We start from the raw sequence: 27,767 nt of genomic DNA on the forward strand, positions 1-27,767 counted from the left end.
AAATTATTTTTTTCTTCTTACTTTCAGAGAGACCAGAGCAGCGGTTTCCTCCATAGATCATATGGGTGATTTGTTTTCTTAATTAAATCTGTCATTATCCTTTATTTTGAATATTGTCTATTTTCTATAGGTTGGTTTTGGGCTGCTTTACTCAACGTTTTAAGTTACTAGTATAGATCTTTTTCAAAATGTTGAGATTGGCTCTCCCAGTCTGTTCCAGCTAAAAATTGTGGATACTTATATTATATGCTTTTTCTATTTGGTTTGTTTTGAGTTAATCATGGGCCATAGGTAACTCAAAGATATGTAGGATTTTAAAATACTAAAGTCTTGTCATAGTATCTACCCATAAAAGTTCTACAACCTTTTTTTATTAGAAAGAGAAAAAAAAACATAAGCTTATTTGTCCCTATTGCCCACAAGTCTTATCTTTATAATCTAGCCTATCAGCCAAAGTCTATACAGTTATTTTAACATAATCAATAAAAGCACAGGGAACGCTTATTCAAGCAAAAAAAAAAGCAGGTGACGTAAATGAATCTAACATTGTTTTCTTAGAAAATAGGTCTTGTGTAAAACAGAGTTCTTGGTATTGTTTTCGAAACAGCTTTTAGAGGGAAACATAGTTAACAGAGCAATTTGATGATAGAAATTGGTGTCTGGCACCCATAATATGGTATGTAACTAAAAAAGACGTTTTAGTTTTAATTTTTAATTTAATTAAATTAATTTTAATCTTTTTTTTCTTAATTATTAATCTTATCTTATATAATACAGACGTTAATTCAAAAAAGAAGATGATTACGTCCTACGCGTCATGCATTTAGTCATGCACATTAATCAATGACTTAAGTTCTGCCAAGTCACTGGTTTTCCTGGCTAGCTCAGGCAACCCATTCCATGCTCTAATAGCACTATAAGTCTACTAATATAAAGACAATTTTTTAAAATCTTTAATCTGTGAAAATAAAAATAAAAGATACGCTAATAATTTACTAATAAGAAGTTTTTATTTTTTATTATATTCATTATCTAAGCTACTTTATCACCAAATCAATCAATAAATCCTATACTCTTAAGCGAGCAATTCTTATATAATATATATATATATATATATATATATATATATATATATATATATATATATATATATATATATATTAAAAAACGGCTCTAACGATTTTCTTAAATTTGCAAGGTACGTGCATAATAGTGCAAAATTTTGAACTCATTGGCCACATCAAGAAAACTCTAGGTCGACCGTTATATTGGTTTGAAAATGTCTCATTATCGAAAAATTAATTTTGGCCAAAATATTTTATGAATGAAAATTTTCCATGACGTAAACGGGAAAAACGCTGCTTACGTCACTAGGCTTACAGCAGTACACTAAAATATTTCTTTGCAAACAAGAACGAGTTTTAAAGAATCAATAGACCTTATTAAACATTTGAGCACCATCTTACTGTAAATTGATTTATTATAGAACTATAAAAGAAAAGTAATGAAATTAAATGTTCCGATGTATTATTAATTATTATGTTTTAAGTGCTTAATAAATTGTTTACTCTTTAATTGCATACAGCGGTGTAGATACCTTTTAATTTGTTAATTATTTTGAGGCCGCATCCAACCAGGTGCTCTTTTCTATGTCAGCTAAGGCAAGTTGGCGCCTATGCTGGTCTTTTAAGCGTTTCGGTGTTACGTCGACCACTTTTTTAGCTTACAAAAACAGACTGCCTTTGGCATGCTTGCGTCTGAGATTCGTCTCCCATACACGATACAGCTCTATTCAGCGTAACTGTCGGATTTAAAGAATTCCCTCTATACAAAGGCCCCGGATACACATTTGAGACCAAAAGAAAATATGCTGCCGAGGACAGACGCGACGCTAAAAGAAAATCTTAATTGATCACCGCGGACATTGAGCACTGCGGACAATGGTTATGCTTGCATAATGTGACAAAATATGTAGGTCACATATGGAGCTGCGTAACCACGGGAAGTACTGTAATCCTCATTAATTTTTGGAGTCGAAGACAATCCCTATTATTATTTGTATTTATTATTTTGCTTGTGAATTATTACCATGTGTTCATGCTTCGTTGTTTACTGTCCAGTACCAAAACAAAGGAAATGGACATAACAAAGCTTCTCTATGCCTTACTTGCTCACAATAAACATGATATCCATCAAGTGGTCAACGAGTTTGCGTTAACTGCAGTCTCTTTTGATTTTACTATAAACCTCTGGAAAAAGCTTGGAGTTAGGGTGTGGTAACGGAAGGCCCAGGAGAGATTTGAATGGAGGGATCAGTAAAAGCAGGCCATATCCCTCCACGGGCTGTAGCACCACTAAGATGGATGAATGGCAAAAGCTGGTATGAGCTTCTTATAGTCCGACAGTCAGGCTGGGCAGGGTACGTATCCCGTATGGGGGACGAACATATTGTTTGGCGTAACAGAGGTGCCCCACGGAAACGTTTCTTTAGAAATCTAATGCAATGATTTAAGTCTATTAAGAAAAAATGCGCTATTTTACTTTTTCACAAAGTGCCTGTTTTACTTTATAACGTAAAGATTTGCTTGACTTGATGTTTCGTACTAAAGCCATAATGAATATACTAATTCTATAATTAAATGTCTGAGCGTAACCATCTAAGAAGTTACACTGCAAAGACTTTCTTCCAAGCGAATAATAGTAGGCCTACAATAGTTTTACGCAAAAAAATGGATTGCAAAACTATAAGACGGACGCTGTGGTTTGTCTAGACTGTAGGAGGACTTAAGAGACTTTATATTTAAGCGCCATGTACAATTACATTTAGAACTAACAGAACTCTTCTGATTAGTAGTTATTATCTGATCGTTCATTTTCGTAATTACAAAAATATTCCCAAAATGACTTCGGGCATATAACCTTTCTTAGGAAATTATGTAACAGAGGGAGTTTCGGCCACCTGATAATCAACAATTAACATGCATAACTAGATTGTTACACGAAATGCGTAGGACGTAATTATCTTTATACTGAAGTAACGTCTCTAATATAAGATTAGTTATTTCTTCTGTGATAATCATTTACATATTTTTATTATGTATGAGATATATGTTTATCAGAAATGAGTTAATCCGTAAAGTGGGGGCTCTGGGAGGTGTATTTAATTAAAAACAATTAATTATTGAATTAATTTAGTTTTGGCGACGTTAGTTCTTGGGGCTTCTAATACTACCACAGACCCGCGTGCGTTACAGATCGGGAAGCAGAACACATAGGTAGCATAAAATTGAGAAAATAATCCTTTTTATTAACAAGATAAAATGTTTAATGTAATTAAAATGAAAGGGGGAGGGATTACATAAGGTGAGGAGTATAATCATACGTCCTGGTAAAATCATAAAATCCTGACCCAAAGGTAATTAATTTTTCTATATTTTATTTTAGCTTTTTTTTTTATGGATATTTATCTCAAACAGCTGCCCTAACGGGATTTGTTTTTGTTTTGTGCCAATGACTTTACCAGCAGCATTTAGGATTCTTTAGAGTTTATGTTTATTTTAATTGCTCAGATTGCCATACCAGGCAGTGATTTTAAAACATAAAATATAGCAGATGTGAGCGTGATAAAACATTTCCAAGTTTTTCACTAACATTAAGCGAGGACAGTTTTCTCAGTAATCATAATATTTGCTACCCTCTTACTGATATAATCAGTCTTTAGTTTATTGTCTATGATAGTACCAATCTATTTAAAACTTTGCACTATTTCAATAGTCTCTCTAGCTACAGAAACAATATCATTTTCCTTCCCTTCCCTTACGAAATTGATTATCATTTCTTGTTGTTTTTTTTTTTACATTTAATAATAAAAAAAATTATCTTTTCAGTATTTTTCAATGTGTTCTATTTCTCTGAAATAATTATTTACGTCTGTGATCTCTGGGAGCAGGGCAAGTATAGCCGCATCATTAGCGAATTTTGTGAAGGAGCAAAAAGGACTATAGGATTGAAAATCATTGTTGTACAGATTGAACCTCTGGTGCGCCCCTGTGTTAACTATGCGAAAATTTGATATTACATCGTTTACCCTAACCATCTGAGTTCACTGGGTCTAAAAATCAATAGACCATGGTATTATATATGGACTAATCTTCAACGCTTTCATTTTTTCAATAGTTAAATGAAGTTATATGGTATTAAAAGCTGATGAGAAATTAATTAAGAAAAATTAAGAACAATCTTACATAAGTGTTAGGTAAGATAAGATGTTTGTAGACACAATTTAAAATATTTAGAATGGCATCGTCTACACCTTTACCCTATTAATAAGGAAATTGTAAAGGGTCCAACTTACTACAAAGATCATTTATAAGAAAAATTTTAACCTGTTTTTTTAAACATTTAGACACAATTGAAGTAAGCGAAACAGGTCTAAAGTCATTCATTTCCATTAGTTTGGAAACCTTAGGCACTAGTACAATTATGGACGACTTCAACGTAGATGGTATCTCGTGATTTAGTAATGAAGTGGAAAAAATCTGTAGGAAAGGTTCAGCTAGTGGTTCAGCACATTCTTTTAAGATTCGCCCTTGTATACCATCAGGCTCAGCAGCTTTCGTTGGGTCGACGTTTTTGAAAATGTTGCAGACTTTAGTAAAGGCTGATTCTAAACAGTTGTTAACTTCGATATCTTCCATGGCTTTGAAACTTACATCATTAAAATCTTTAGTGTTAAAACGACAATAGTAATCAATTAACTCGTTGGATATTGTTGGGTCGTCTCTTGTAGCAAGATTATTTTTACTTTTGACTTTTACCCCTGCCATTTTGTCAATGATACTACCCGCATTTCTCATGTCAATTGTCTTAATGTCTTGATGCTACGATTCCTTTCTCCAGCCTCGAAGTTAAGGGAGGGTTCAACGGGAACAGGAGTTCTGGAAGATAAAGAATTTGGATCCAGTAGTAAGCTGCAATTCCACAAAGCAGAAAATACATTAATTCAGCAATAGGCATCAATTCGTATAAAACAAGAAGTGTGGGGATTCTGCAACAGGCAGGGATTTCCCTTAACAGGTGTTTCCAGTTGCAATCAGCCTGAAATAAAACACGTAGCTAAATATATTCAATATTTAAAGAGGGCATAGTGTTCTCCTCGGGCTTAAACCTCGAATCAAGAGTATCACTCACAAACAATGCAGGTCAATCAATATAAGTGGGGACTTACTTAGACTTAGGTCCTCCCGCGCCGTTCGGCGCATCGGGCTGCAAGCTGTCTCCATAAATGTATGTCATTTGCAATGTCTTAAGCCTCCTCCCACCTGGTGTCCACTGTTTTGAGGTCCTCTATGAAGGTGTGACGTCAAGTTATACGAGGACGTCCCTGTTTGCGCTTTCCTCGTAGTGGCCTCCATGTCATCGCAACTCTTGGTATGCGTAGTTCATTTTCTCGTAGAACATGTCCCTCAATTCTCATGCGACGCTCTGTCACAACCTTAATATGTGTTCGACTCCCAGTTTGGCATAGGATTTCCTTATTTGAGACCCGATCTGTGTAACTGACTCCCAAAATCCGTTTCAGCAATTTTTGTTGAGCCACATTTAGTCATATGTGGGGAGGGGGTAAACATAAACAAGAACAATGGCTAGAGGTCAGCGATCATGACGTCAGCAACAAAAAATAGAATAAAAGAGAGTGCCCGTTCAAGTGGCACAACTCTTGATCAAGTAAAGTGGACAAGGGGAGGTAAATTAAATATGCTAAGTCAAAATTACTAAAGTCCAGCGATGAATATATTCTTAAAACAGGATCCAAATTAAAAGAACAAAAGTAATGGAGCACAATGAATTAAATCTGTAAGTAAACGCTCCTGAACGTTCCAAATGAAATATAGCGACTGCTCGCTATCCGAGAAGTTTGAGCCTTATATGCCACTTGGCCGGAAATAAGGATTGCGAAGGACAGCATATGATAGATCACGTGATAAGTCAAGATAGAGAACGTGGCATCCGGTCAAGATTAACTCTTCCCACTCATTTACCAATAAGGTATTACGAACTACTGGCTAGAGGTCAAGCATGACGTGCGCTCAGGGTCTAGTCAAAGGGGAAGGGACAGTCTCGCTGCCTCGCGAGTTGAAAGAAGCCCACCTATTCTTGCGCTAGTGATTAAGTTAACAAGGTTGATGGACTTGACACTAGAACTAATAAAGGAGGCTTGCTCAGATGGGCAGACTAGTGAGTAACAAATGTGGTTTGACACTCATACTAAGAGAAGGGGAGATAAGCCAAGGAACAAGCTTATGTGGTAGAGTAAATCTTGCAAAAAAAAGAAAAGGTGAGGTTGGGGGTAAAATTTGACTTAGAAAGGGATAATAATAATGATGAAATAAATAATGACTAATGATGTGAAAAAATTTGAGTGACTCTGTCAGCAAGCTTTTGGTCTATGACACTTATATAAATTCACAAATGCTGTCTGTCTTGTAAAACGTTTGTACTTATTATTTCTCTGACACCTATCTAGGAGGAAACTAAAAATGTGCTCAATTATATATTTTATCTGATAAACAAAAATCAATTTTTAAAAAATAAATAACCAACTATTTAATTAACTATTGGAAACTAATTATTTTGTTTGGTATATTGTACAAGTGAAAGAAATGATATTTGGCTGAATGGGTGATATAAACTAAATAAAGCCCTATATATGTCACCCGTAAAAGTAAGTTAGGAACAAAAATATGTAACTATACATCTTTCATATGTTGTTCAGTAGAGGAGTGATTAAAATGTCTACTTGAGAGACTTGAGAAATAAGTTTGAATTCAGGTTGCTCCTTTTTATAGCGGCCCCCGAAAAGGAAAATAAGCGCTATTAGTTCTGTCTGGTCTGTCTGTCGCGTTTCGATTTTAGAAACTATAAAAGAAAATGAAAATCGGATATCACTTCAAAGTTATGATACAACGGCTATTTTTCTGTTTTTTAAAAGTGAACCATTTAATGTTTAAATTATCTTTGCAAGTGGAAATAAGTTTCTCAAAAGGTAACATACTTCTTCTTTAATAAATAAAGCTTCATCATGAGTTCGCGAATTGATACAAACAATTTGCATCTATCGTCACAATGGAAAAAGTATAAATGTCTCATTATAAAATATATTTTCTATTTATTAACTAACTCTAGGAATGAAAGATTGATTCAACTGATGTTTAATAAAAAATTGTGACGCGACTTTCACTTTAGTTGTAAGTTTAAGAAAATGACTACTTAAATGGCGAGCAGTTTTGACTCATCCTCATTATTTACTTGATAGTCTAAATAAGACTAAATAGAGCCCACATGTATAAATATATTTATATATACATATAAAGATCGTGGGCTTAGCCAGGATTTTTTTTCGGGGGGGGGGGGGTTTGGGGGTAATTTTTTCTCCCCCCTATAGAAAAAAAGGTTTAATCAAGGTTTACCAGTTGATATTTTAACTGAATCACACTAATGTATTATTTATGCTTTATACAATCTACAAATATTATTCAGTTTTCTGAACATTTCGATTTAAAACTTTTATATGATATAAAAGTATAAAATAGTCTCTCGACATATTTGTATATATGTTTATAATTATAGGCCCACATGAGGCTTTGTTTTAAATACAAATTTAAATGTTGTTAACTCTATATTTTTATGAATAAAATACTTTTTATAAAAAATAAAAATAAAATAGAATACAATGATTTTTAATATATGTAATTTCATACGTAATTTAATATATAATTTAATCGGATATGGATATAATTAACAGCTTATAAGTATTACAAGTTAATTATTTTTTTGTTAATTTGATGCTTAATTTTTCTTTATTTCTTTCAAGACACTTTGAATTAAAAAATTATTTTTTTTTTACATTTGTTTGTAATTTTTGTATATTTTTTTTTTCTATTTCAGACAACTGATATTTATTTTTAAAACATCGACCATGTCTTCACGTAAAAGGAAAGCCAAAACCCAATGGACAAATGGGAAAAAACTTAGAAAAGAAAATATAGGTACGTATGTTTTATACACTGAGTTAAATAAGTCTCTAACAAGATCAACGATCTCCATTAACATAAAAAGGGCACATACATTATTTCGAATCATATTACCAGTACTTCATCTGCCCCAAATATTTCTAGGTCTTAAAAGGGAACTTTACTTTATTTCTTATAACTACTTTAAAAAAAACATGTTTCAGCTTTGTTTTTATATGACCTTAGACCTCATAGATCTATATATTTTTTTCATACCTAAACTGGAAAATGAAAACAATTTCTTATCCCGTCACGTCACAGACGTAGATATATATCTTATATAATACAGACGTTACTTGAAAAAAAAAAGATGATTACGGCCTACGCGTAATGCCTTTAGTCAAGCATGTTAACCAATTACTTAAATTCTACCAAGTCACTGGTTTTCCTGACTGGCTCAGGCAATCCATTCCATGCTCTAATGGCACTGGGGAAGAAGGAGCATTTGTACAAATTTGTCCTAGCATATGTAACGAGGAATGTGCCTTTTTCGTTGTGTATTTCTAAGTATTTAATTAGATTTTGTTTTTGTATTTAAAGATTATGGTTCAGCGTTTGAAGTATAATTGCTAATTTACTTTTGAGTCTTCTATTCTGAAGGCTTTCTAAATTTAGTGTTTTTACTTAAGGTGTTAATCTAGTCAAATTCGTTGGTTATGAATTTCACTGCTCTATTTTGTGTCTGTTCCAGTTTCTCAATGTTTTGTTGAGTTGAGGGTAAAAAAACAACAGAGGATTCATATTCTATTATTGGATTAACCAATGTTAAATAACATTTTAGTTTTATGTTCTTATTTGATTTATAGAAATTCCTTTCAATAAACCCTAATGCTTTGTTTGATTTGTCTCATCCTTGAGAGTTTTTAATTTATTATTTTGCGTTTTTAGTCTTTGTTACTGATTTACCATGAATAAGATAAGTGGAATTTTTTTTTTAGATTTGTTTGTTACTTTTAATATGACATTTGGTCTGGGTAGAAAGACATAATCCAATTTGATTCCAATTTCTGTAATTCATCTAATTCTCTTCGTAAAATTTCTTGTGTTGTTTTTATTGAAATTTGATTTTTTGACGTGCGTTTATCAACTTTTCTATTTGGTATCCACCATTTTCATGTTACATACAACTTGAAAATCATGACAGAACATAGATAGTGATCATGTAAATAGTAAACTACATTGCTAAAATTGTTGCCACAGTCTGACAATGTTTCTGTTTCACCAGATGAAGAATTTTCGGGACAGTCTTTGCAAGATGAAAATAATGTAATCTTCTGCATAAATTCTTTTTCTGTATTTAGCTATACTTAATAACTAACAGACTGAAAAACCATGTTTCGGAAAAATATATTATTACAAAATGAAACAAGAAAGTGCAACACAGACAAATCGTGATATGACTGCAAACATAAAAGAGAAATCTTTTCTTGCTACACCTCTTATTAATGAGTTCAATAAACTATTTCTTTCTACGTAACTTTTTCATCTTTGATTGTGAATGGACTTCTGGCAAGTGCAAGCGGCAAGCGGTATGTCAGATTTTGAAAGTAGGATAAAACTTCGTCAACATGCATTCAAAAAATGTTCTTTCAATTTTTTTTCCTTTTGTCAGGTTCAGTTTTATTTTCCTCATATAGAACAGATACGATTGGCAACAGGTATATATTGCTTTCGTAAAATTTTGTTTGTAAATTTGAAATTTTATTCGGAAAGATTTGATTTTTTTCAAGACCAAGTTTCATTTGGTCCTTCTAGTGAGTTTTTCATTGCTTCTTGTAGCTATGTTTTCGTTTCTAACATTACTCAATTAATCTTAAAGTGAGTTCAGAATAGTTTTGGAGACTCATTATGCACCAAACGTTGGCATCCAGACCGGCTTTCTAGCAAACATTGAGCACCATCTGTGCAGACAACACTAATAGTTTTCAATGAGATTTTTAAATTTTTCAAAAATGAATAAACATTTTTCTGATTTAAATCTCATGTTGCAGTCGTTTCAAGTGGTTATTAAAAGAAAAACTCGCTTTAAAAATCGGCATCATTAATATAACGAATCGTACCTCTAGATTATATGAAATCTTTGTCGACAAAGCTCGGATATTAAGTATCGAAATAATGTTGCAGTTAGGCCTACATAGAATCGTCTTATGAACCTCTTTACAAACGACGCACTGTGAATTTTCAAATCCTGCTTGAACTATTGAAGCAAAACCAAACCTTTACTAAAACAAAATATTTTCTGTTCTCGATGTTCTTTTGTGGTAGATCCATTGACATGAACTGTTTCATGATGGAAATAATTCACTTTCATAACAACCTATTATTAACTATATACAAAATCGCTTTTCAATTTCGTCACGACATTGCCATAGAAATACTATGATTCTGCAACTGTAAAAATATTTATAATGCGACGATTAAATTGTTTGAAATCATTCTGATTAAGTTTTCTATGAGTGAATACTAGTTTTAAAAAAAGTAATTTCCAATGGAAAATTTTATACAATATTTAGTTTTGCACGTGAGAATAGACAAAAAAAATCAAGTTTTCGATTGTCTCAGGCAACCCCCAACAAATAGTCATTCGACCCGTAAATGGTCGCAATCCACAGGTTGAGAGCCCCTGATATAGAGCCATTTAGTATTACAGTTTGTCTTCTCCCTATCAGAAAATCTTAAATCCACTAATGCAATTGTCTATCAAAGCCAAAATATTTTAATTTTTTAAAGCAAACTATGGAGTTGAACTTTGTGAAAAAACCTTGGGAAAACCTAATAAGATAGCATCTATTTGCTCACTTTATCAAAACCTTTTTAAAAATATAGCAATTAGTCCTATTTTGTTTCACATGATCTACATTTCCTTAAGCCATATTGATATGGAGTAAAGACATTATGTTTGTCTATGTGGTTTATGATGTTCCTACATATTATGTGTTATAGGATTTTACATGTGATGCTGGTTAGTGATACTGGCCTATAGTTTCCTGGGTGAAATGGTTCTCCTTTCTGAAATAGAAGGTGACGTTAGCTTCTTTCCAGTTCTTGGTACTCTGCCCTGGTTAAGAAATGCCTGAAAAAAGTATTTTGAACACTGGTGCTAGCTAATTGCTTAGTTCTTTGAGTAATCTAGCTGGAATACAATCAGGTCCAGATGCTTTATTCGGTTTGATATTGGCTAATAGTTTTTGAATTTCCTTTTCTTGAACTATATCACCTATATTGTCTACTTGGTTCAAATTAAGTAATATGTCTTTGTCTCCAGGAGCTGAGAATGCTGATGCAAAGTATTTATTTAGGATGTTAGCTTAAGTTTCATTATCATTATGTGTTAAGTTATCTTCTACTTTTAATTGTGCTTCTTCAGTTGTTTCCATTTTCTTGGAGTTAATGTATAATTATAGGTTTTTGTTGTTATCTTTAGATATGACATTTTTTATGTATTCCCTTTGCAGCTGTCTGCTTTCTTTTCGGGTTAGGTGTTTAATTTTTATATACTTTTTATTAACTCTTTCTGCTTTATTTCTAAAAATTTTCTATATAGGTTTTATTTCTATTTACAAAGATTCTTTAATTTATTACAATTATTTATTGTTAGAACAAACCTGATGTAAACTGAGGTAACCCAAACTGTACACAGTGCCACGATGCCTCTTTTTTGCCTAAGACATAATACACAGGTGTCTTTATATGGAGACATGATGCGTGGTAACAAATGTTGCATCTATCTTTATATCTAGGTCCTGGATTTGATTCAACTTCTCCTGCTATTAATATTAGCAGTGATAAGTATTTATATCGGCTTTTACTAATTGAGAATTTCCATTACTGATGGGTAATCTTCTTTAATATAATATAATAGATCTATTGTGTGATGGTTGACAATGACCGTTTTATTTTTAAGTTTGTGGTTTGCTGTGGTAGATATAGATCTGTTTTCAATTAATGTATATTTAGTAATTATCGGAATAAATAGCTAGTGCAATTTCATGATGGCTGTTTTTTTTTTTTAGTTTTTAAAGGTCTTGTCTACATCTAGTTTAAAGTAAGCCTAAGGATAAGGGGAAAGCTAGTTAAAAATGGTTTTTGGATTAGTTTTTATTAGCATGATGTAGCCTTCTAAGTCTAGCTAGATCTATTTTGGTAATGAAATTGTATTATAGATTGTAAGTCTCTTAAATTTTAGATCTAGAATAAAACTTTCATAAAGTTGTGAAAAGGTTGTGAGTGTGTATGTGCTTCGTGTGTGAATGTTGTTTGTATTTGAATCTATAATGTTAGTGTACAGTAGTTATTCTGAGGTTGACAATTGTAGTTAAAGTAAATTTCCATTGGATTGGACCAATAGAAATGATCTTATCTTAAACTAAAGGTATATTTTATAGATCTATTATAGATATATGCCTATAGATAATTAGATCTAGTCTATATTTATATAATATATTAAATAGAGTATATTTACTTTAAAGGGAAACACCGATGGTTTTTTTTAATTTGAGTTATTGACAAATTTAAATTCTGCGTAAAAAAGTTGTCATAGTAAACATTTTATCATTTTTTATTTAAATGCTAAGAAACATTTATATTTAATAAATAAGCCAGTAAATTCTTGACATCTAAAAAAAACGGGTTCTTTGAGATTTTGTTTTAAGTCCTGTCAAACGTCACTTCCTTCAACAATACTGAAAGAGAAACTAGATTTAACCAATCGTATCGCTTCATTTATACAACAACTGTTAGGCTGTTAGACTTAGTGATGGTCTAGTCCAGAGCTATTATATATATATATATATATATATATATATATATATATATATATATATATATATATATATATATATATATATATAGATAGATAGATAGATAGATAGATAGATAGATAGATAGATAGATAGATAGATAGATAGATAGATAGATAGATAGATAGATCTAAAAGCATAATGATAATCAACTCGAGAAAAGGAATAACATTTTCATCTAAGCCTCTCCGTGTCCCAAGAAGCAAATAGATTGTTTGTCTGACTGATTCGAACAAACAGGTTAGTGTAAGGCTAGTCGAGACTACATGTAGTCAGTCATGATTTAATACAAAGAAACAAAACAAATTAACTCATCTTAATAGCTGAATATTGTAATAACCATGTTGTGTAGTGGCTCCACGGCTGAGCATCTAAAATGAAGTAAACAAATGGAAAGAGAGGAAGAGGTTGTTTATATCGGCATTGCCTTTAGATCTATTTTATGAAACTTGTAATGTCATTGTTACCTCACCGTTGAGTTGCCTCCTTTAAATGTTATAACATTGGTGTCTAAGTGGGCTCATAGGCAACTCAACGAACGAGAATAGTTTTGTATTGTCTTCTCCTATTGTGAAACAACTAGATCAACTTTTGATTAAAGAGCTAACACAAAAGCTTCGGTACCGAGGTCTAAAGCTTGGAGGTAAGAGAAACTTACAGCACGTCTCTGGCAAGCCCTGATTGAGGAAGAAAAAGACCTGACAGTTACCAATGCAACTTAGGGACAGATATAACTGAACTCATAGGTAAGATGCAAGAAAACATGGGCGCAAAGAGAATCGAATTCCAAGAGAAATTGAGTACAATGCAGGTCAGGATTTAAAAGATTGAAAAAAAATGATTTAGGGATTTTAACAATTCAGAACAAAATAGACACACTAGAAACGAAAATTAGGACTGAATTAGTATCGGTAAATCAGATGATAACCACATTTGAGGTCAAGATAAACCGGAGAGTCGATGTGGTTGAAAAAGACATAGAAGAAGAAAAGTTTCAAGTAAGAGAAGGGCTCAGCAAGGCGCCGGTGACTAATACAGGGTCAATGTTATCCAAGTGCTTGGAAAGATAAAACCCCCTGTGTTAGATGGGTTGTAATGAAAGGATGGTGTGTGTGTGTGTGTATGTATGTCGTGGAGCATGAGTGTCACCCTTAAGTTTCGCCCCTGTTCTGTACTTGTCCAGCGGTTGAATGGGCCAGCCTAGCGGGTATGCTTGAGGTCAGGAATGTCGTGGACAGATGAGGGGCGTGGCATGTTAGTGTAAGTTGTGAAGTAGAAACTAGATAGTAAATAAAGTGCTGCAGATTTATATAAAATAAAGCTATTCGAGTTTGTTACTGTCAGGTCTTAATATTAATGAAATTATTACATATTACAAATGTATTAATGTATGTAATTATTCAAAATAATTTATTTGAATACCATATGTGTATTATATTTATTTTATATATTGTTATTTTTGGTCCAAAAGTTCAGCCCAACAGCCACACTATAAATACCCAGTTGTACATAAACTAATAAACGATGTATATGATGATTTAAATAAAACTATACATATATTCTAATGATATTTGTACAATGAAAATGATATATAATCAATGATAATAAAAAAAAGTACATATGTAAAAATTTACTATACTCAATTAGTATTTTTTTAAAATATTTTTTACCTCATCAATGTCATTCCAAGACAACAAATCTGGAAACAGATGCCGTGTGCTTCATACGCCAGTGGCAACACAAGTAGATGTATCTTCAAACAAGATGAATGTTCACCACGATGAAGAGTCAAAGCTTAAATCACAACTTCATAACATTCAACAAGTCTGTATTTAGAAATCCAAAATCTGGAATCTCAAACTGGAACCTCAGTCACAACACCCACCAAAGTACGCCAAATGAAATGACTTCCTGACCGATGCAAAAACAGACCAAATTTAAAAACAGAACACAACTGATATTCCTCCAATGTGAAGCGACTCAGGACATTTCTTATAAAGCATATAGCAACAGTGAGAAAACTATTCGTCAATGGATACCAGCACAAATAAAAATGAAGAAACTAATAGTGAATAAAAAAAGGAGAAATGAGGCTCTAATCCAAATTACTGGAAGGACCCCATCTATTATAAATTATCCTAATACCACCAACGTCTAATTTTTCATATAAGAACAAGACTCAAAAGAATTAGGCAACAAGTTCCGGAAGCTGAAATTTGGAACCAGTAAAATTGATTCTTTTGGAATTCTCCAGAGATTGCCGACAATGTTTTTCAAATCTGTATTCATCAATTAATGGCCCTAATAAGACACCATCAAGAAAACACCACTATAGAAGACAAACTATATTGAGAACTGCTTGATTTGGAAACCATTGCGAAGTTCATCTCAGATACTGGTCTAATCATCTGAACCCTCCAACGTTATAATAAGTACGGTGAAGAAAAATAAGCTTTCACTGTTATAACTCTTCTTATTATATGATGTCGATAGCGATTTTTGAGGTCTATTCTGGAACTTTATATTTGAGTGTTCGGAAATATTTCAAACCTTTATCTTTTTTCTCCAGCTTAATTGGTTTCATAGCGTCACAAAAAAGGCACATAAACAATTGCTTATTTGACAAGAAAGGAATGAAGTCCAATTTCCAATACTCAACGCTGTACAGTCTACATTACTTTTGTTGAAGTTACAACTAGACAAAATTAACCTATTTTGATAGAGTTATCAAATTAAATACAACAATTTTGTATTTTATCATTTAGTAAATGTAAGATTAAAATAATTTGATTAACCTGATACGAAAATTCGTGTCATGACCTGCTAAAATGACATTCATTATCGTAGACCTCCGTGCCCTTCTCGTAGACCCCAAATTTACTTTTTCACTTAAGTAGACCCCTTGGAAGTCTTTGTAGATCCCTGGGGGTCTATATAGACCACTTTGGGTATCACTGATTTAGTGTATATATCTATCTATCTATATATATATATATATATATATATATATATATATATATATATATATATATATATATATTGCTATAACTTAGCAATTAACCTCAACGAAAGTTATATAAAACAGAACGTTTAATAATCAATTATAAACTACATCTAGAGCCAAACTTAGAATCACATCTTAGGCCTTCTTGTTTACATCGCTAATCATCGGCCATCTTCCTATCTCTGTTCTCTATCGTGTCCTCTGGTACACATTGTGGCGCCAAATGACAGTGCGCAATGTAGAGTCATAACACTGCTCCCTCCTTAGTTATGTTCGTCCCGAACATGACCAGCTTTTCGACAGGGCTACAGAATTGTCAGTGCAGATGAAGTTCTGGCAAGAAAGTTAGTTAGAGTTCCACTGGAGGCCAGGCCATAAAACACACAGTAATTTTCCGACATCTCCAGAAGGTATGCCTTTCTACACATGTCCATTAACTACATTATCAGTGTCCAGTTTCCGCTGAAATTGATTCATCTTTTACTCTGCTTTGTGAAGGCAGACTACACACGTTTCTCAAGTCCAGACCTGTTGATGTTTTTTTTCTGGTATTTGCATTGTTCATTCTAGGTGCCTCCCGTACAGTTCTTATTAAATTTCTGTCTGCTCTTAGTACTCGTAGATAAACAGAAGTATCGTACACAGACCCAACGTTGTCTGATTTGGTCACGCCCATTGAAGCACTCATATCAAGGACATCGAAAGCAATAGTTTCACTCTGCCTGTAGGTCACTCCTCTAGTTTCTTCATCTAGCGTTTTCTTTTCGGGTCTGCGCTTTTCGTTGAAAAGGTTGCCACTTTCTTTATCTTGAAAGCTAGACGCATATGATTTGTCATTATGATCATCGACGGTCCTGCCACTACCAACACTTTCGTTGCAACCAACAGCCACAACAATGATTGGTTGATGTTTCATTCTCCGCTTTTCTAGGATGCTGCCAGTTTGTCCTTTTTATGATACCTGTTTACTGACAGGTTGGACCATTTTGGTCAGCCTGGGTCTCCTGTTTACTGTAGAGGAGAAGGGGGGCAATTCAGGTGGTTGATTTCAAAACTGTTATTGTTTTGGGTTGTTTTTGTTTGGTGAGATGTTTTGTTGAACAATTTAACTCATGATAAGGCAGTGTGTTTGTGTTCCTAGTCCAGGACAGTTGGACTTTTTGGATATATATAGTCTAAGTGTAGACTCTAACTATTTTTCTGTATTATAGTGAAAATAATGTAATTAAACATGTTATATGTCGGTAAAGTGGCATTCTGAAACTTATTTTGTCATTGTACGTGTCATTATGGTATTATCCAGGACTTGGGTACATTTAGCATGACACATACATATATTAGTGGAAGTAGGCCTTGACATTTTGGGGGCCTGTCCGGGATATTTATATGGCGCTAAATTCACAATTCAGTGTGACCATAGACCACTGGCCTTTTTGAAGAGCGCAACATATGGGAATAATAGAATTTGTCGTTGGGCTCTATTATTACAATCATTTAACTTTAATGTAGAACATCTAAAGGGCAAACTAAATGTAATTGCTGACTTTCTATCTAGACTAACAGAATAGACCAACATGACATTGATTACAGATAACTGACATTTAATAGTTATTCATTTCAAAGTTATTTGTTTGCTAGGATTGGGGATATGTAATTAACCGCCTTTTACGAAAGGTAGAATATATGTTTGCACACTATTTTTGTTTACATGTTGATATATATATATAATTATAATTGCTTAGTATGTTGTATATAACATTTACATTTCGGAAAATATGCTTGTTCACTGACTATTTTTTTTTTGTTTACATGTTGATATATATGTATATATATATTTATACATATAATTATTATTGCATAGCAGGTTGTGTATAGTATTGACATTTCATGTGGATACATCGTTTTTTTTTGGTGTTTTTTTTTACAAACTGTAGGCTATGTTTTAGTACCAAGATTACTTTTGTTTGCATGTTGATATATGTACGTTTGGAAAATCTCTTTATGGAAGTTTGTCTGTTTTAAATGAACCCAGAAACAGACAAAAATTAAAGGGGGGAGAAATGTCAGGACTGAGTTCTGGTCAGCCTGGGTCTCCTGTTTACTGTAGAGGAGAAGGGGGGCCATTCAGGTGGTTGATTTCAAAACTGTTATTGTTTTGGGTTGTTTTTGTTTGGTGAGATGTTTTGTTGAACAATTTAACTCATGATAAGGCAGTGTGTTTGTGTTCCTAGTCCAGGACAGTTGGACTTTTTGGATATATATAGTCTAAGTGTAGACTCTAACTATTTTTCTGTATTATAGTGAAAATAATGTAATTAAACATGTTATATGTCGGTAAAGTGGCATTCTGAATCTTATTTTGTCATTGTACGTGTCATTATGGTATTATCCAGGACTTGGGTACATTTAGCATGACACATACATATATTAGTGGAAGTAGGCCTTGACAATGGTCGTATGTTCGACTCGTTTCACCTGAACGCCTTCCACATCATCATTTAACAATGGAAACTCCATGTATCCATATTGTACAGTTCCACTTCCAATGTTTAGAGATAAACCGAATTCCTGCATAAAATCCAGACCAAGGATGCAATCGTCGACAACATTGGCGATCAGAAAATCCTGACTAAATAGTTGACTTCCTATTTCAAAGTCAAGCCGTATCTGTCCTAATATAGGTAACAGTTCGCCACCTGCTGTTTTAAGAGTGTAGTCATTCACTCGTATTATTTCTTGATCTCAGATCAGACTGGGTCTAACTATCGACCGCGTAGCCCCTGTGTCCAAGAGGAACCTATGAGAGCGAACGCCAATCTTTCCCTGCACTCTCAAGGTTCTGCTTTGCTCTAACACTCTGAAAGGAGTCTTCATTCTCGGAGTTCCGATTTTCTGTGTTGCCAGTCCTTGCTCCCTAAACCCGTGGAATCGTAGCGATTTACGTTCTGATGCACAGCCTTGGCCTTGGAACAACATGTTACAATTCCTACGTACATGACCTGGAGTGTTACAATTTCAGCAACGAAAAGTCTTTCTACTACGCCTTGAGGTCTGATAATGTTCCCTTTCATTTAAAGCCTTTTCCACCATTCTTCGAATCAGCCTCGGCAGATCCTCCTCTTCCGACACATTTAAAGTTCGACAATAGTGTATGTTCCTTGCTGAAACTTCGGCCGCCTCGTAAGACATGGGAATAGATGAGGGCTTCATTGATTTTCCGTTTTCCGCTTATTCGGATGGCTTTCTTAAGTTCCGAATCTCGCACTCCATCTATGAAAGCATCCGTGACCAGAACATCCAAAAGTTCCTGTGTTGCCGATTGGTAGGCTGCTGCTAATTCCCGTAATGTCTCTCCGTTTTTCTGTTGTCGATTCTTTAATTGCATCCTGAAAACTTCCTGCAGGTGTTCATTGTCGTTTCGTAGTTCCATTGTTTTGACCATGGCATCGTAGTCTGTCCGATCCGTCATAGTCTGTAACAATTCGGCTGCCTTTTCTCTGCGTGCCAACATAAGACCAGTTGCTTTCTCTGCCTGGGTATCCCATCTGTTGATTTGCGCCGCCGCCTCGAATTGTAATCGATACACCAACCAAGACACAGAGCCGTCAAACACCGGTGGTTTAATCTTCCCCGTCATTTCAGTCACAGTGGCAACCGCATCTTGTTTCTTTTGCAGCTCCACCTTCATTTCATTTCGTAATTGTTGAATTTTAGAATCAACATCTCCCACCGTTTGGGACCTTAATTCAGCTACCTCATTTCTTAATTGTTGTTTGAAACTGTCTATGTCATTTTTCAATTCAGACACAAAGGATGCTATAGAGCTAAGTTTATTACCTAATTCATTTTTAAGTTCATCCTTCACCAATTTCAGGTCTTCCTTTATTTGCTCTTTCATCGATTTCCAAATATCTCCCTTATATCGGGTTCTATTTCAAATAAATAGGTGTCCGGATCCTGTTCATCATCTATAAAGCTTTGCTTCAGACGCTCCATGAGCGCCTCTTTGTTGCCGCTTACCTTCAGCTCTCTGCAACTGAGTTCTCGTCTAAGTTCTATCAATGAAAGCTGACCAAGTGTTTTCGTTGACGCCATCCCGTATCTTTCTCACGTTGGCCTACCAAAACTTACGTTGGGTTATCCGAAAAGAAAATGATGTAACGGTCGTGTACAAAGACCTTGTTCCCACTTTCGTTGACAATCCCACTTCTGACACCAATTTCTATATTTTAGCAATTAACCTCAACGAAAGTGATATAAAACAGAACGCTTAATAATCAATTGTAAACTACATCTAGAGCCTTCCTTCCTCTGTTCTCTATCGTGTCCTCTGGTACACAATGTCGCGCCAAATGACAGTGCGTAATGTAGAGTCATAACACTATATATATATATATATATATATATATATATATATATATATATATATATATATATATATATGATAGATTATGATAGATATGTATGATATATTTAATATTATTTAAATGTTACAAGTTACTAAAAAAAATATTATAATTCCAATAATAAATGAAAATAGTATTTCAAAAATATTATTTTACAATTTATAGAATATATTTTTTTTTTAGAAACCAAACAACCATAGACACAAAACTTGTTAGTATAATGAAATATTAATTCTCTTTGACAAACATACAACAATATCTTTCTCTATTTTAATACATACACACACATTTATAGCTTTTAGTGAGGTCTCCTTTTAACTTGGTATAGCCTCGGCTATCACAAAGTGTTGGATATTGTTTGAAATTTCAGTTCATTCATTAAGTCAGGGGATAATTACTGGATGTAGAGCATCAAATGTACTTACCAGAGTTACATAGTTTAAATAATTTCATTTATGTCCAAACGTTATTTTGATGCTAGCTTGATCATGTTTGTATTCCAGTGGTGGCAAACGTTTCGAACATAGGGCTATTTGAATTTCTAAAATGTGTACCACAGGCCACAATACATTTTATGAGCAGTCTCAATGGCTTCATTATACAACATGTCAAGAGTTTTGAGAGGCCATATCATAAACCCGTTAAAGCCTCATGCATGCCTTGTTGGATGTAAATTGAATAAGCCTGAATGATAAAAATATTATTTAAAAAGTCCCTTAAATAATCATTAGAAGATCTTACTGGATTGGGTGATTTTGAGTGTAAAACATCTCTTTTATGAGCTTAGTTCTAAAGTTTATTCAGAAATTATTATTCCTTCAAGCTCAAACTTCCAGCAGGTCGAGAGAGGATCGTCTGGTTCAATGGCAATGGCACTCCAATTCATAACATGACCAGGCAGCCAGCATTTGGTTGTTTTGTTTTTATGGCTTTTATCACAAAAATATCACACCGCCAAGGACAGCTAAGGAGTCTAAGCATTTTTACCGTTATTTTAAGCTAAAAAAAACGCATATTTTGAGGTATCTACAGTGCAATTAGCTTGCTACTCTTCCGCTAAAAAATTCAAAAACCAAATCTGCTATTCAATGCACTTAATTAATGGAGTCCAGCGACGAGTAGAAAATTGTAAAATTGGAGGAGTAGAATAACCAATAAAAAAACATTTTGGCTACGCTCATGAAATTCGGTGACTGTAGTTTGCTTAAATAAATTGCTTAAATAAGTTGTCTGCACTGGGGCTGTAAGTAAAGTTTTCCTTTCAGTCAATGAGTTCTGAGGCAAAGAATGGTTTGAACACCACCCCTTTTTTACGACTATGCCCATGTGTCATATTATAGGTATAATGTTTTTAAGTCTAATTCTCTTCAAAATATATAAAGTTTGATAAAGCATCGAAAACTGGATGTATGCTTGCGTAGGATTACGTTATGTATTTTATCTATACATGTATGTAGTCTTAAAACTATAAACAATACACACTTTTTTTGTATTACTTATAGATTACAGAAGTTTTTTCAAAAAGTAATAGAGCCACGTCCTACGCATTTCATGAGTCAATCTAGTCATGCATGTTGATCTGTGACTTAAAATATGCTAAGTCATTGACTTCCTGGCAGACTCAGACAACCAATTCCATTAAAAGATACGAATATGCAGAACGGTTAGAGAGGCACTTACTAGGACATTCTTAAAAACGCGAATAGTATATAAATATATCATGACCCATTATTTAAAATATAAATATACATCTCTTTTCATTAAATATCGGATGTGACAGCGCTATTTAAATTATTATAATTATTAAAATAATTTCCATTATTAATTGCTTCATATTAAGCATAAGTTTGTCATTAATTATAATAGTAAAAAAAAATTGATGTAGATTTTTGTTAATTAAATAATTTTTTTTGTAAGCCTTAGAAATTAGAATTCTATACCTATAATGAGCTGTGAATAAGTCGGGTGGTTTGCAATAAGGCGGCTATGTGTGTGTGTTTTAGTTAATGTTTATTAAGTATTGTTAAAGAGCTAATTATCTTTTTAGAGGCCCCCGTAAGAGGAAAATCCGCTATTATTTTTTTCTTATTTATATCAATGTTTTCGAACTTAACCTCTCTCATCCCTCTTTTCTTGTTAACTGTCAATGGAACCATCAAAAGACGGGGGAGGGAAGAAGCAAAAACAAATGGGAGTGCCATGAAACCCATGCCGACCAGCAAAATGATTAGGGCAAACGCAACCTCGAAGACATCAAAGGAGAAGTCCATATATCAAAAAGTATGGTCTAACGTTTTGAAAAAAAAAATAATACGTACAGTGTATAGTGAAATTTTTTGGATATTTTTGTTCAATTTCAAAAAGAATTAATTGTAATAATAATTTTTAAAAAAGCAAAAACAAAACAAAACAAAAAAAAAAAAACACAAAAAAAAACGTGTTCGGCCATCTGTGCCTAGCTCTGTCATTTTGTGTGTGTGTAAGTTTTCTGCATCTTTGGTCGGGACCAGACCGGCCCATTTGGTATCGGCCTACCGGGCATTTGCCCGTTTGCCCATATAGCCAGTCCGCCCTTGACCTACAATGTGCAGGAGAATGATCTAATACCATTTTTAAATACAATTTAAAGCTAAACGTACTCAAATAATCTAGCTAATAAAGTAAAACAAGGTTTCTAAATGATAAACGTACATCTACTTTTATCTACTATTGAAACTAATATATTGAAAAATATGACTCTTTGAGCGCCATCTAGCAAATTTACAACAGTTCTTGAAATGCTTACAAAATCATTATGTTGAAATAAGCAATGCTAATTAATTTTTAATTCTATAGCTAAAATACCATCATTACATTGGAAATATTTTTTACAATGATTTTTCACTTTAGTATTAAATGAGAATAAAAAGAATCTTACCAGTTGTATCAGTCCAAAACAAAAAAACAAAAAACAAATCGAGTACACTTTAATCGCAAAATACATTCTTTTCTACAAACATCAAGAGAGAAAGGAAGTTTCTACAAATTCAATTCGCTTTAAAGTATCGGAAATAAAAAAAAAATAATAAAAAATAATAATAAATAAATTCCACTTTTTAGGCTTTGTAGCAAATTTGCAACATAGCGCGTTATAGGGATATATTTATATTTCTTGAATTTGTATATTTCCTTAACATTTTCTTTTTTTTTACTGTTCCCTCAGGTGAACATGAAACACAGGAATGGGAAGGTGCAGATTATAATTTAAAGAAAAAGTATAAGAACTGTACGAAGAACCCAGGTCATAGCCAGTTTATACCAGTCCATCAATTATGTTTACGTAATTTACCTAATGAATTTAAAGAAATACATCTTTTTCAACTTGTCAAAGCTGCAGCTAACCTGGCAGTTTTAGTAACAGTTACACTAATTAGTCCAAACAGACCTAAATTTTGGCCACGAACATTTCAATCATATCCATATTATAAACAGAGTCATTCAAGAAAAAAAAGATGTGGAAGTGGAAGAATTTTTAATGTATCTAGCTTTAAGAATGCAAATAAACAAAATAGACGTAAGGGATTTACTAATTACGAAAATTGTTGGTGTAGAAAGTGTCAAGATTCAGATACACCTAGCAAAGAGTGGTGGGAGTTTAATATGGACACAGCCGCCCATGTAGTTTTTGATGACATTGAGGCCAGCCAAACGACCTTGAGATTGTTTTATGATAGAGATGATAGTCCAGTTGTCATTGTTGATAAGGTCAGTGTTGTACATGCAAACATTGACGATGATTTTTGTGAGTTGAAATGTGTGACATGTGACCAAGAATTAGGAAATAAACTAATACAAATGTGGAAACACTTTGCCAATGTGTGGTTTAAAGTCTTAAAGAAATATAAAAACTCAAGATCTAAACACAAATTAAACTTTATAGTGTCACATCCTCATGGATGCACTAAAAAGGTCACTGTTGGTAAATGGAATAAAAAACGAAACAATGATGGGAAAACAAGCTTTAACTATACTACTTGTACATGTCCAGGAAGTAGTGGAGCACAAGTACAGTGCGTGGGATATTATGTTGGGTGGATGTTTAATCTTGTTCACAGTGGAACAACAAATGATGGATTTAATTTCAGTGGAGCTACTATTTTTTAATTTGTATTGTTTTCTTTTATGTGTTTAAATGTTAAAGCTAGACTTAACCAACATTTCTATTGTAATCATCAATCATATGAATAACTTTAATAATCTATTTAAAGTTAATTAGCAGATAACTCTACTGCACAGCAGTTAAAGCCTCTAATATATTTGTAGGCACATAAGTGTTTTAGAGCTACACACATACAAACAATAAACATACTATTTTATATACTTGCACTTTCTCATGAAAAGGTTGATACTGCACAGACATAATAATAATAATATTTATTGGCAATGAACCAATGCATACGTGCTGTGGAGGAGAGAATCACATACATTGACGAGCAGATGAATCAGAGGGTCGACGCAGTGGAGAAGGCAATCGAAGAAATAAAAATGCAAGTTCACAATAAGCACACTAATGCACCGGAAGCAAATATGACGTCATTTGTGCCTGAAGCCCCCGTATTTGATGGTTTTGTGTCGTGGTCAGTGTACAAGAAGCAATTTGACGCAGCGGCTAAAGTTAACAAATGGAATAGCAAAGAGGAGAAAGCGACTGCCCTTGTGTTATCTTTAAGGGGAAAGGCCTCCAAATTGCTTCAGTCGTTTCCAAACCAGCAAGACTTCGCCACTCTCGTACATTCTATGGAACTCCGATACGGGGATGAACATATGCAAGAAGTATATCGTGTGCAACTAAAGACCAGACAACAGCGCCCCGATGAAACACTACAGGAGCTAGAGACAGATATCGAACGCCTTGCACATCTGGCCTACCCAACCGCCGCACAAGATTTTCTGGAGTTCATTATCACAGACGCCTTCATTGATGCGCTTCGAGACCTCGAGTTAAAGAAAGCCACCAGAGTTAGTGGTAGACGTAAGGCCAGTGAAGCCCTCGTATATGCTTTCTCCTACGAAGCCGCTAAAGACGCATCAGAATTTTAAAATAAAGAAGTAATTTACTAGAAACGATTATTGAAAAACACTTTTTAGACTTATTTTACACTGAATTTACTTGCAGAAACATAACAGAGGGTTATTTTTTTCTGTAAAGAATGTCCCAGATTTTATTTTGAAAAAGAAATCAACCTCGTAGCCAAAATAATTACGTATTTTTATATGAAAAGTCTACTAACACAAATAACTGTTTCAAATCCCTATTCTAATAAATAAAACAAATAATCATCTTCTCATTTGCGGATAGTTATGAAAAACATTCTAACTCTATTTTTGTAACATCGCACTTCTGTCGTACATTACATTAAATTTTCTAGCTAAACGTTTTAAAATCTAATTATCGTTAATATTATGTTCCGAGTTCAAAAAAAATAAATTCCTAACATCAAAATATGTTTAAAACTTTTCCAGAAAACTGCGCTAAATCTAATTTCATACGAGACCATGTCAAAAAAGTAATTAATGGTATTAGATTTATCTAGAATTCTCTTACTATATATACAAACATCCGGAACAATCTATTATAGATACTTAAAACTATTACGATGTTTAGGAAGGAAAATTAAAAAAGGTTAATCGAATTTTCAAGCACAAAATGCACAAAAAAAATATGTGTAATATTTTTAACTAGACATATTTTTCCCGCGACCGGTCTTTATTTGCATATCACTGTCGATAAAGTCACTGAGAGTGTTTCGTAAACAATTGAACGAAATAATTTTTAGTACGCGATTCATGAATAAATATAGGCCTATCTAAACACGGCTTCGCAGCTTTCGTAAACGAATGTATTAAAAAATGATTTCAATGTTAATTTGATCAAAATATGAAATGAATGGACTATAATTATAATTAGTATGTTCATGTGTAAAACTATCTGTGCGAAGTGAAGTTATATCATGTTAGAGTTGAATTAGAGTTTTAGACCTAGGAATGGAAAGATGTGTAACACTACGGTATTGTCTAATTAAATAATGTTCGTCAGGAAATCTGTAGTCACAGATATAAAGAACTAATTAATGTAAAAAATGATTTTGAAACACAAATTTGAAGGTTTATTTTATTATATTATGAAATCAATGGACATTCTTTTTTATTTCATGTGTCAAAATAAAAAAAACTAACTGCGCAAAATGTATTTCTTAAAATTCTTTCGATCTTTTCTCATGTCAAAGTTGTAAACAAAGCCTAGATCCATAAATACTATAGTTTTAATAGAGTCGGAGAACTTTATTTTTTTTTAGGGACTCAGCGGAAGCGCCTAACATATACAATACAGGAATTAGGCATTAAAAAAATATTTACCACAATTAGTACTCATTAATTGGACCACAAGGAAAATTAAAGAAAAAACGCTATACTATTGAACTTATTCATACAATATTAAAATTCTAAAAGTCACGACAACGACATTTAACCTTCATGACACTTTTACTTATTTAGATACAAACATAGACTCCATTAAATGTATCATTCATCTGATAACAGGATTACATGTGAATATCTCAATACTTTACTAGAAGGTTTACAGCTAACAAGGTTTTTTTGTGAAGTCATTAGTAGGTTTACTTGGGAATACACCAATAATTGGTTAGCAGTGTCACAGCATTGTTTGAGAATCACTGAGACATGAGGTGAATTGTAATCACATAAAACATGTGTGTCATTCAATAGGGGAAAAAATTCTCAGTCTGAATCTGACTAAGCAGTTATTAATTAGTCCTTGAAGATTAAAGACATGGATATTTTTTCAGCTGGAATATTTATTTTGTAAAGATAACATATTATAATAAGTTTTCTTTTAACATGGAATTGTGACTTTATTTCTGATATTATTAGCTAAATGAATATTTTGCCGTTTGTGGTTGAGTCAATCGCGAAGTTATCGTTATACAAAAAAAAGTATCGTCTTCTACAAGTGTGTTATTTTTTGTGTGTATTTAGCGAATCGTATCTGTTGTAATAATATGAAGCTCTATAAGACAGAAAGTAATGTAACAGAGAGAGAGAGAGAGAAAGAGAGAAAGCTTAATATCATCATAGAAACCAGTAAGGCCAGCAACAGGCATAAAGGAGTTACAAGCAGGTTTTTTTGTAGATACATCAATATTATACTTATGCTATCAGGTCTCCATTCGAATACGTCGATACTTGGCTAGCCGGTTTACATGTAACAACATCAACTCTTTGTTAGCTTGTTAACATGTGTCGAAGCAGGACGTTTAGGCGTGTTGTTTTTTTCTGCAGCAGTTTTGGCGCGAAATATTTTGATGACGTTATTTACGTTTATTTTATTTTTTCTTTCAAAAAAGAAATATACATTTATTTTGTATGAGTGTTTATGTTAAGACGTAAGGGCGAAGAGATTGAAAAAGAAGGTTGACACTAGGAAGAT

General features: G+C 33.2%; 2 protein-coding genes across 3 annotated transcripts in view; one reads left to right on the plus strand and one right to left on the minus strand.

Moving 5' to 3' along the window:
• LOC106074378 (uncharacterized) lies at positions 1 to 27,688 on the plus strand. Its single transcript, XM_056039088.1, has 3 exons — positions 1 to 676; positions 7,948 to 8,048; positions 23,484 to 27,688. Exons 2-3 carry the CDS (start codon positions 7,979 to 7,981, stop codon positions 24,422 to 24,424), a joined length of 1,011 nt encoding a protein of 336 aa, XP_055895063.1. The 5' UTR covers positions 1 to 676; positions 7,948 to 7,978; the 3' UTR covers positions 24,425 to 27,688.
• The window catches only part of LOC106076018 (uncharacterized), a 225,276-nt gene that overhangs the window by 174,237 nt on the left and 23,272 nt on the right, over positions 1 to 27,767 (minus strand). The window lies entirely within an intron of this gene.

The sequence above is a fragment of the Biomphalaria glabrata genome, chromosome 8 (assembly GCF_947242115.1).
Source record: "Biomphalaria glabrata chromosome 8, xgBioGlab47.1, whole genome shotgun sequence".
NCBI lineage: Eukaryota > Metazoa > Mollusca > Gastropoda > Planorbidae > Biomphalaria > Biomphalaria glabrata.

Coding starts and splice junctions, on each gene's coding strand:
- LOC106074378 (XM_056039088.1), top strand. CDS start 7,979: ATGTCTTCACGTAAAAGGAAAGCCAAAACCCAATGGACAAATGGGAAA. Junction 8,049..23,483: donor ACTTAGAAAAGAAAATATAG/GTACGTATGTTT, acceptor CTGTTCCCTCAG/GTGAACATGAAACACAGGAA.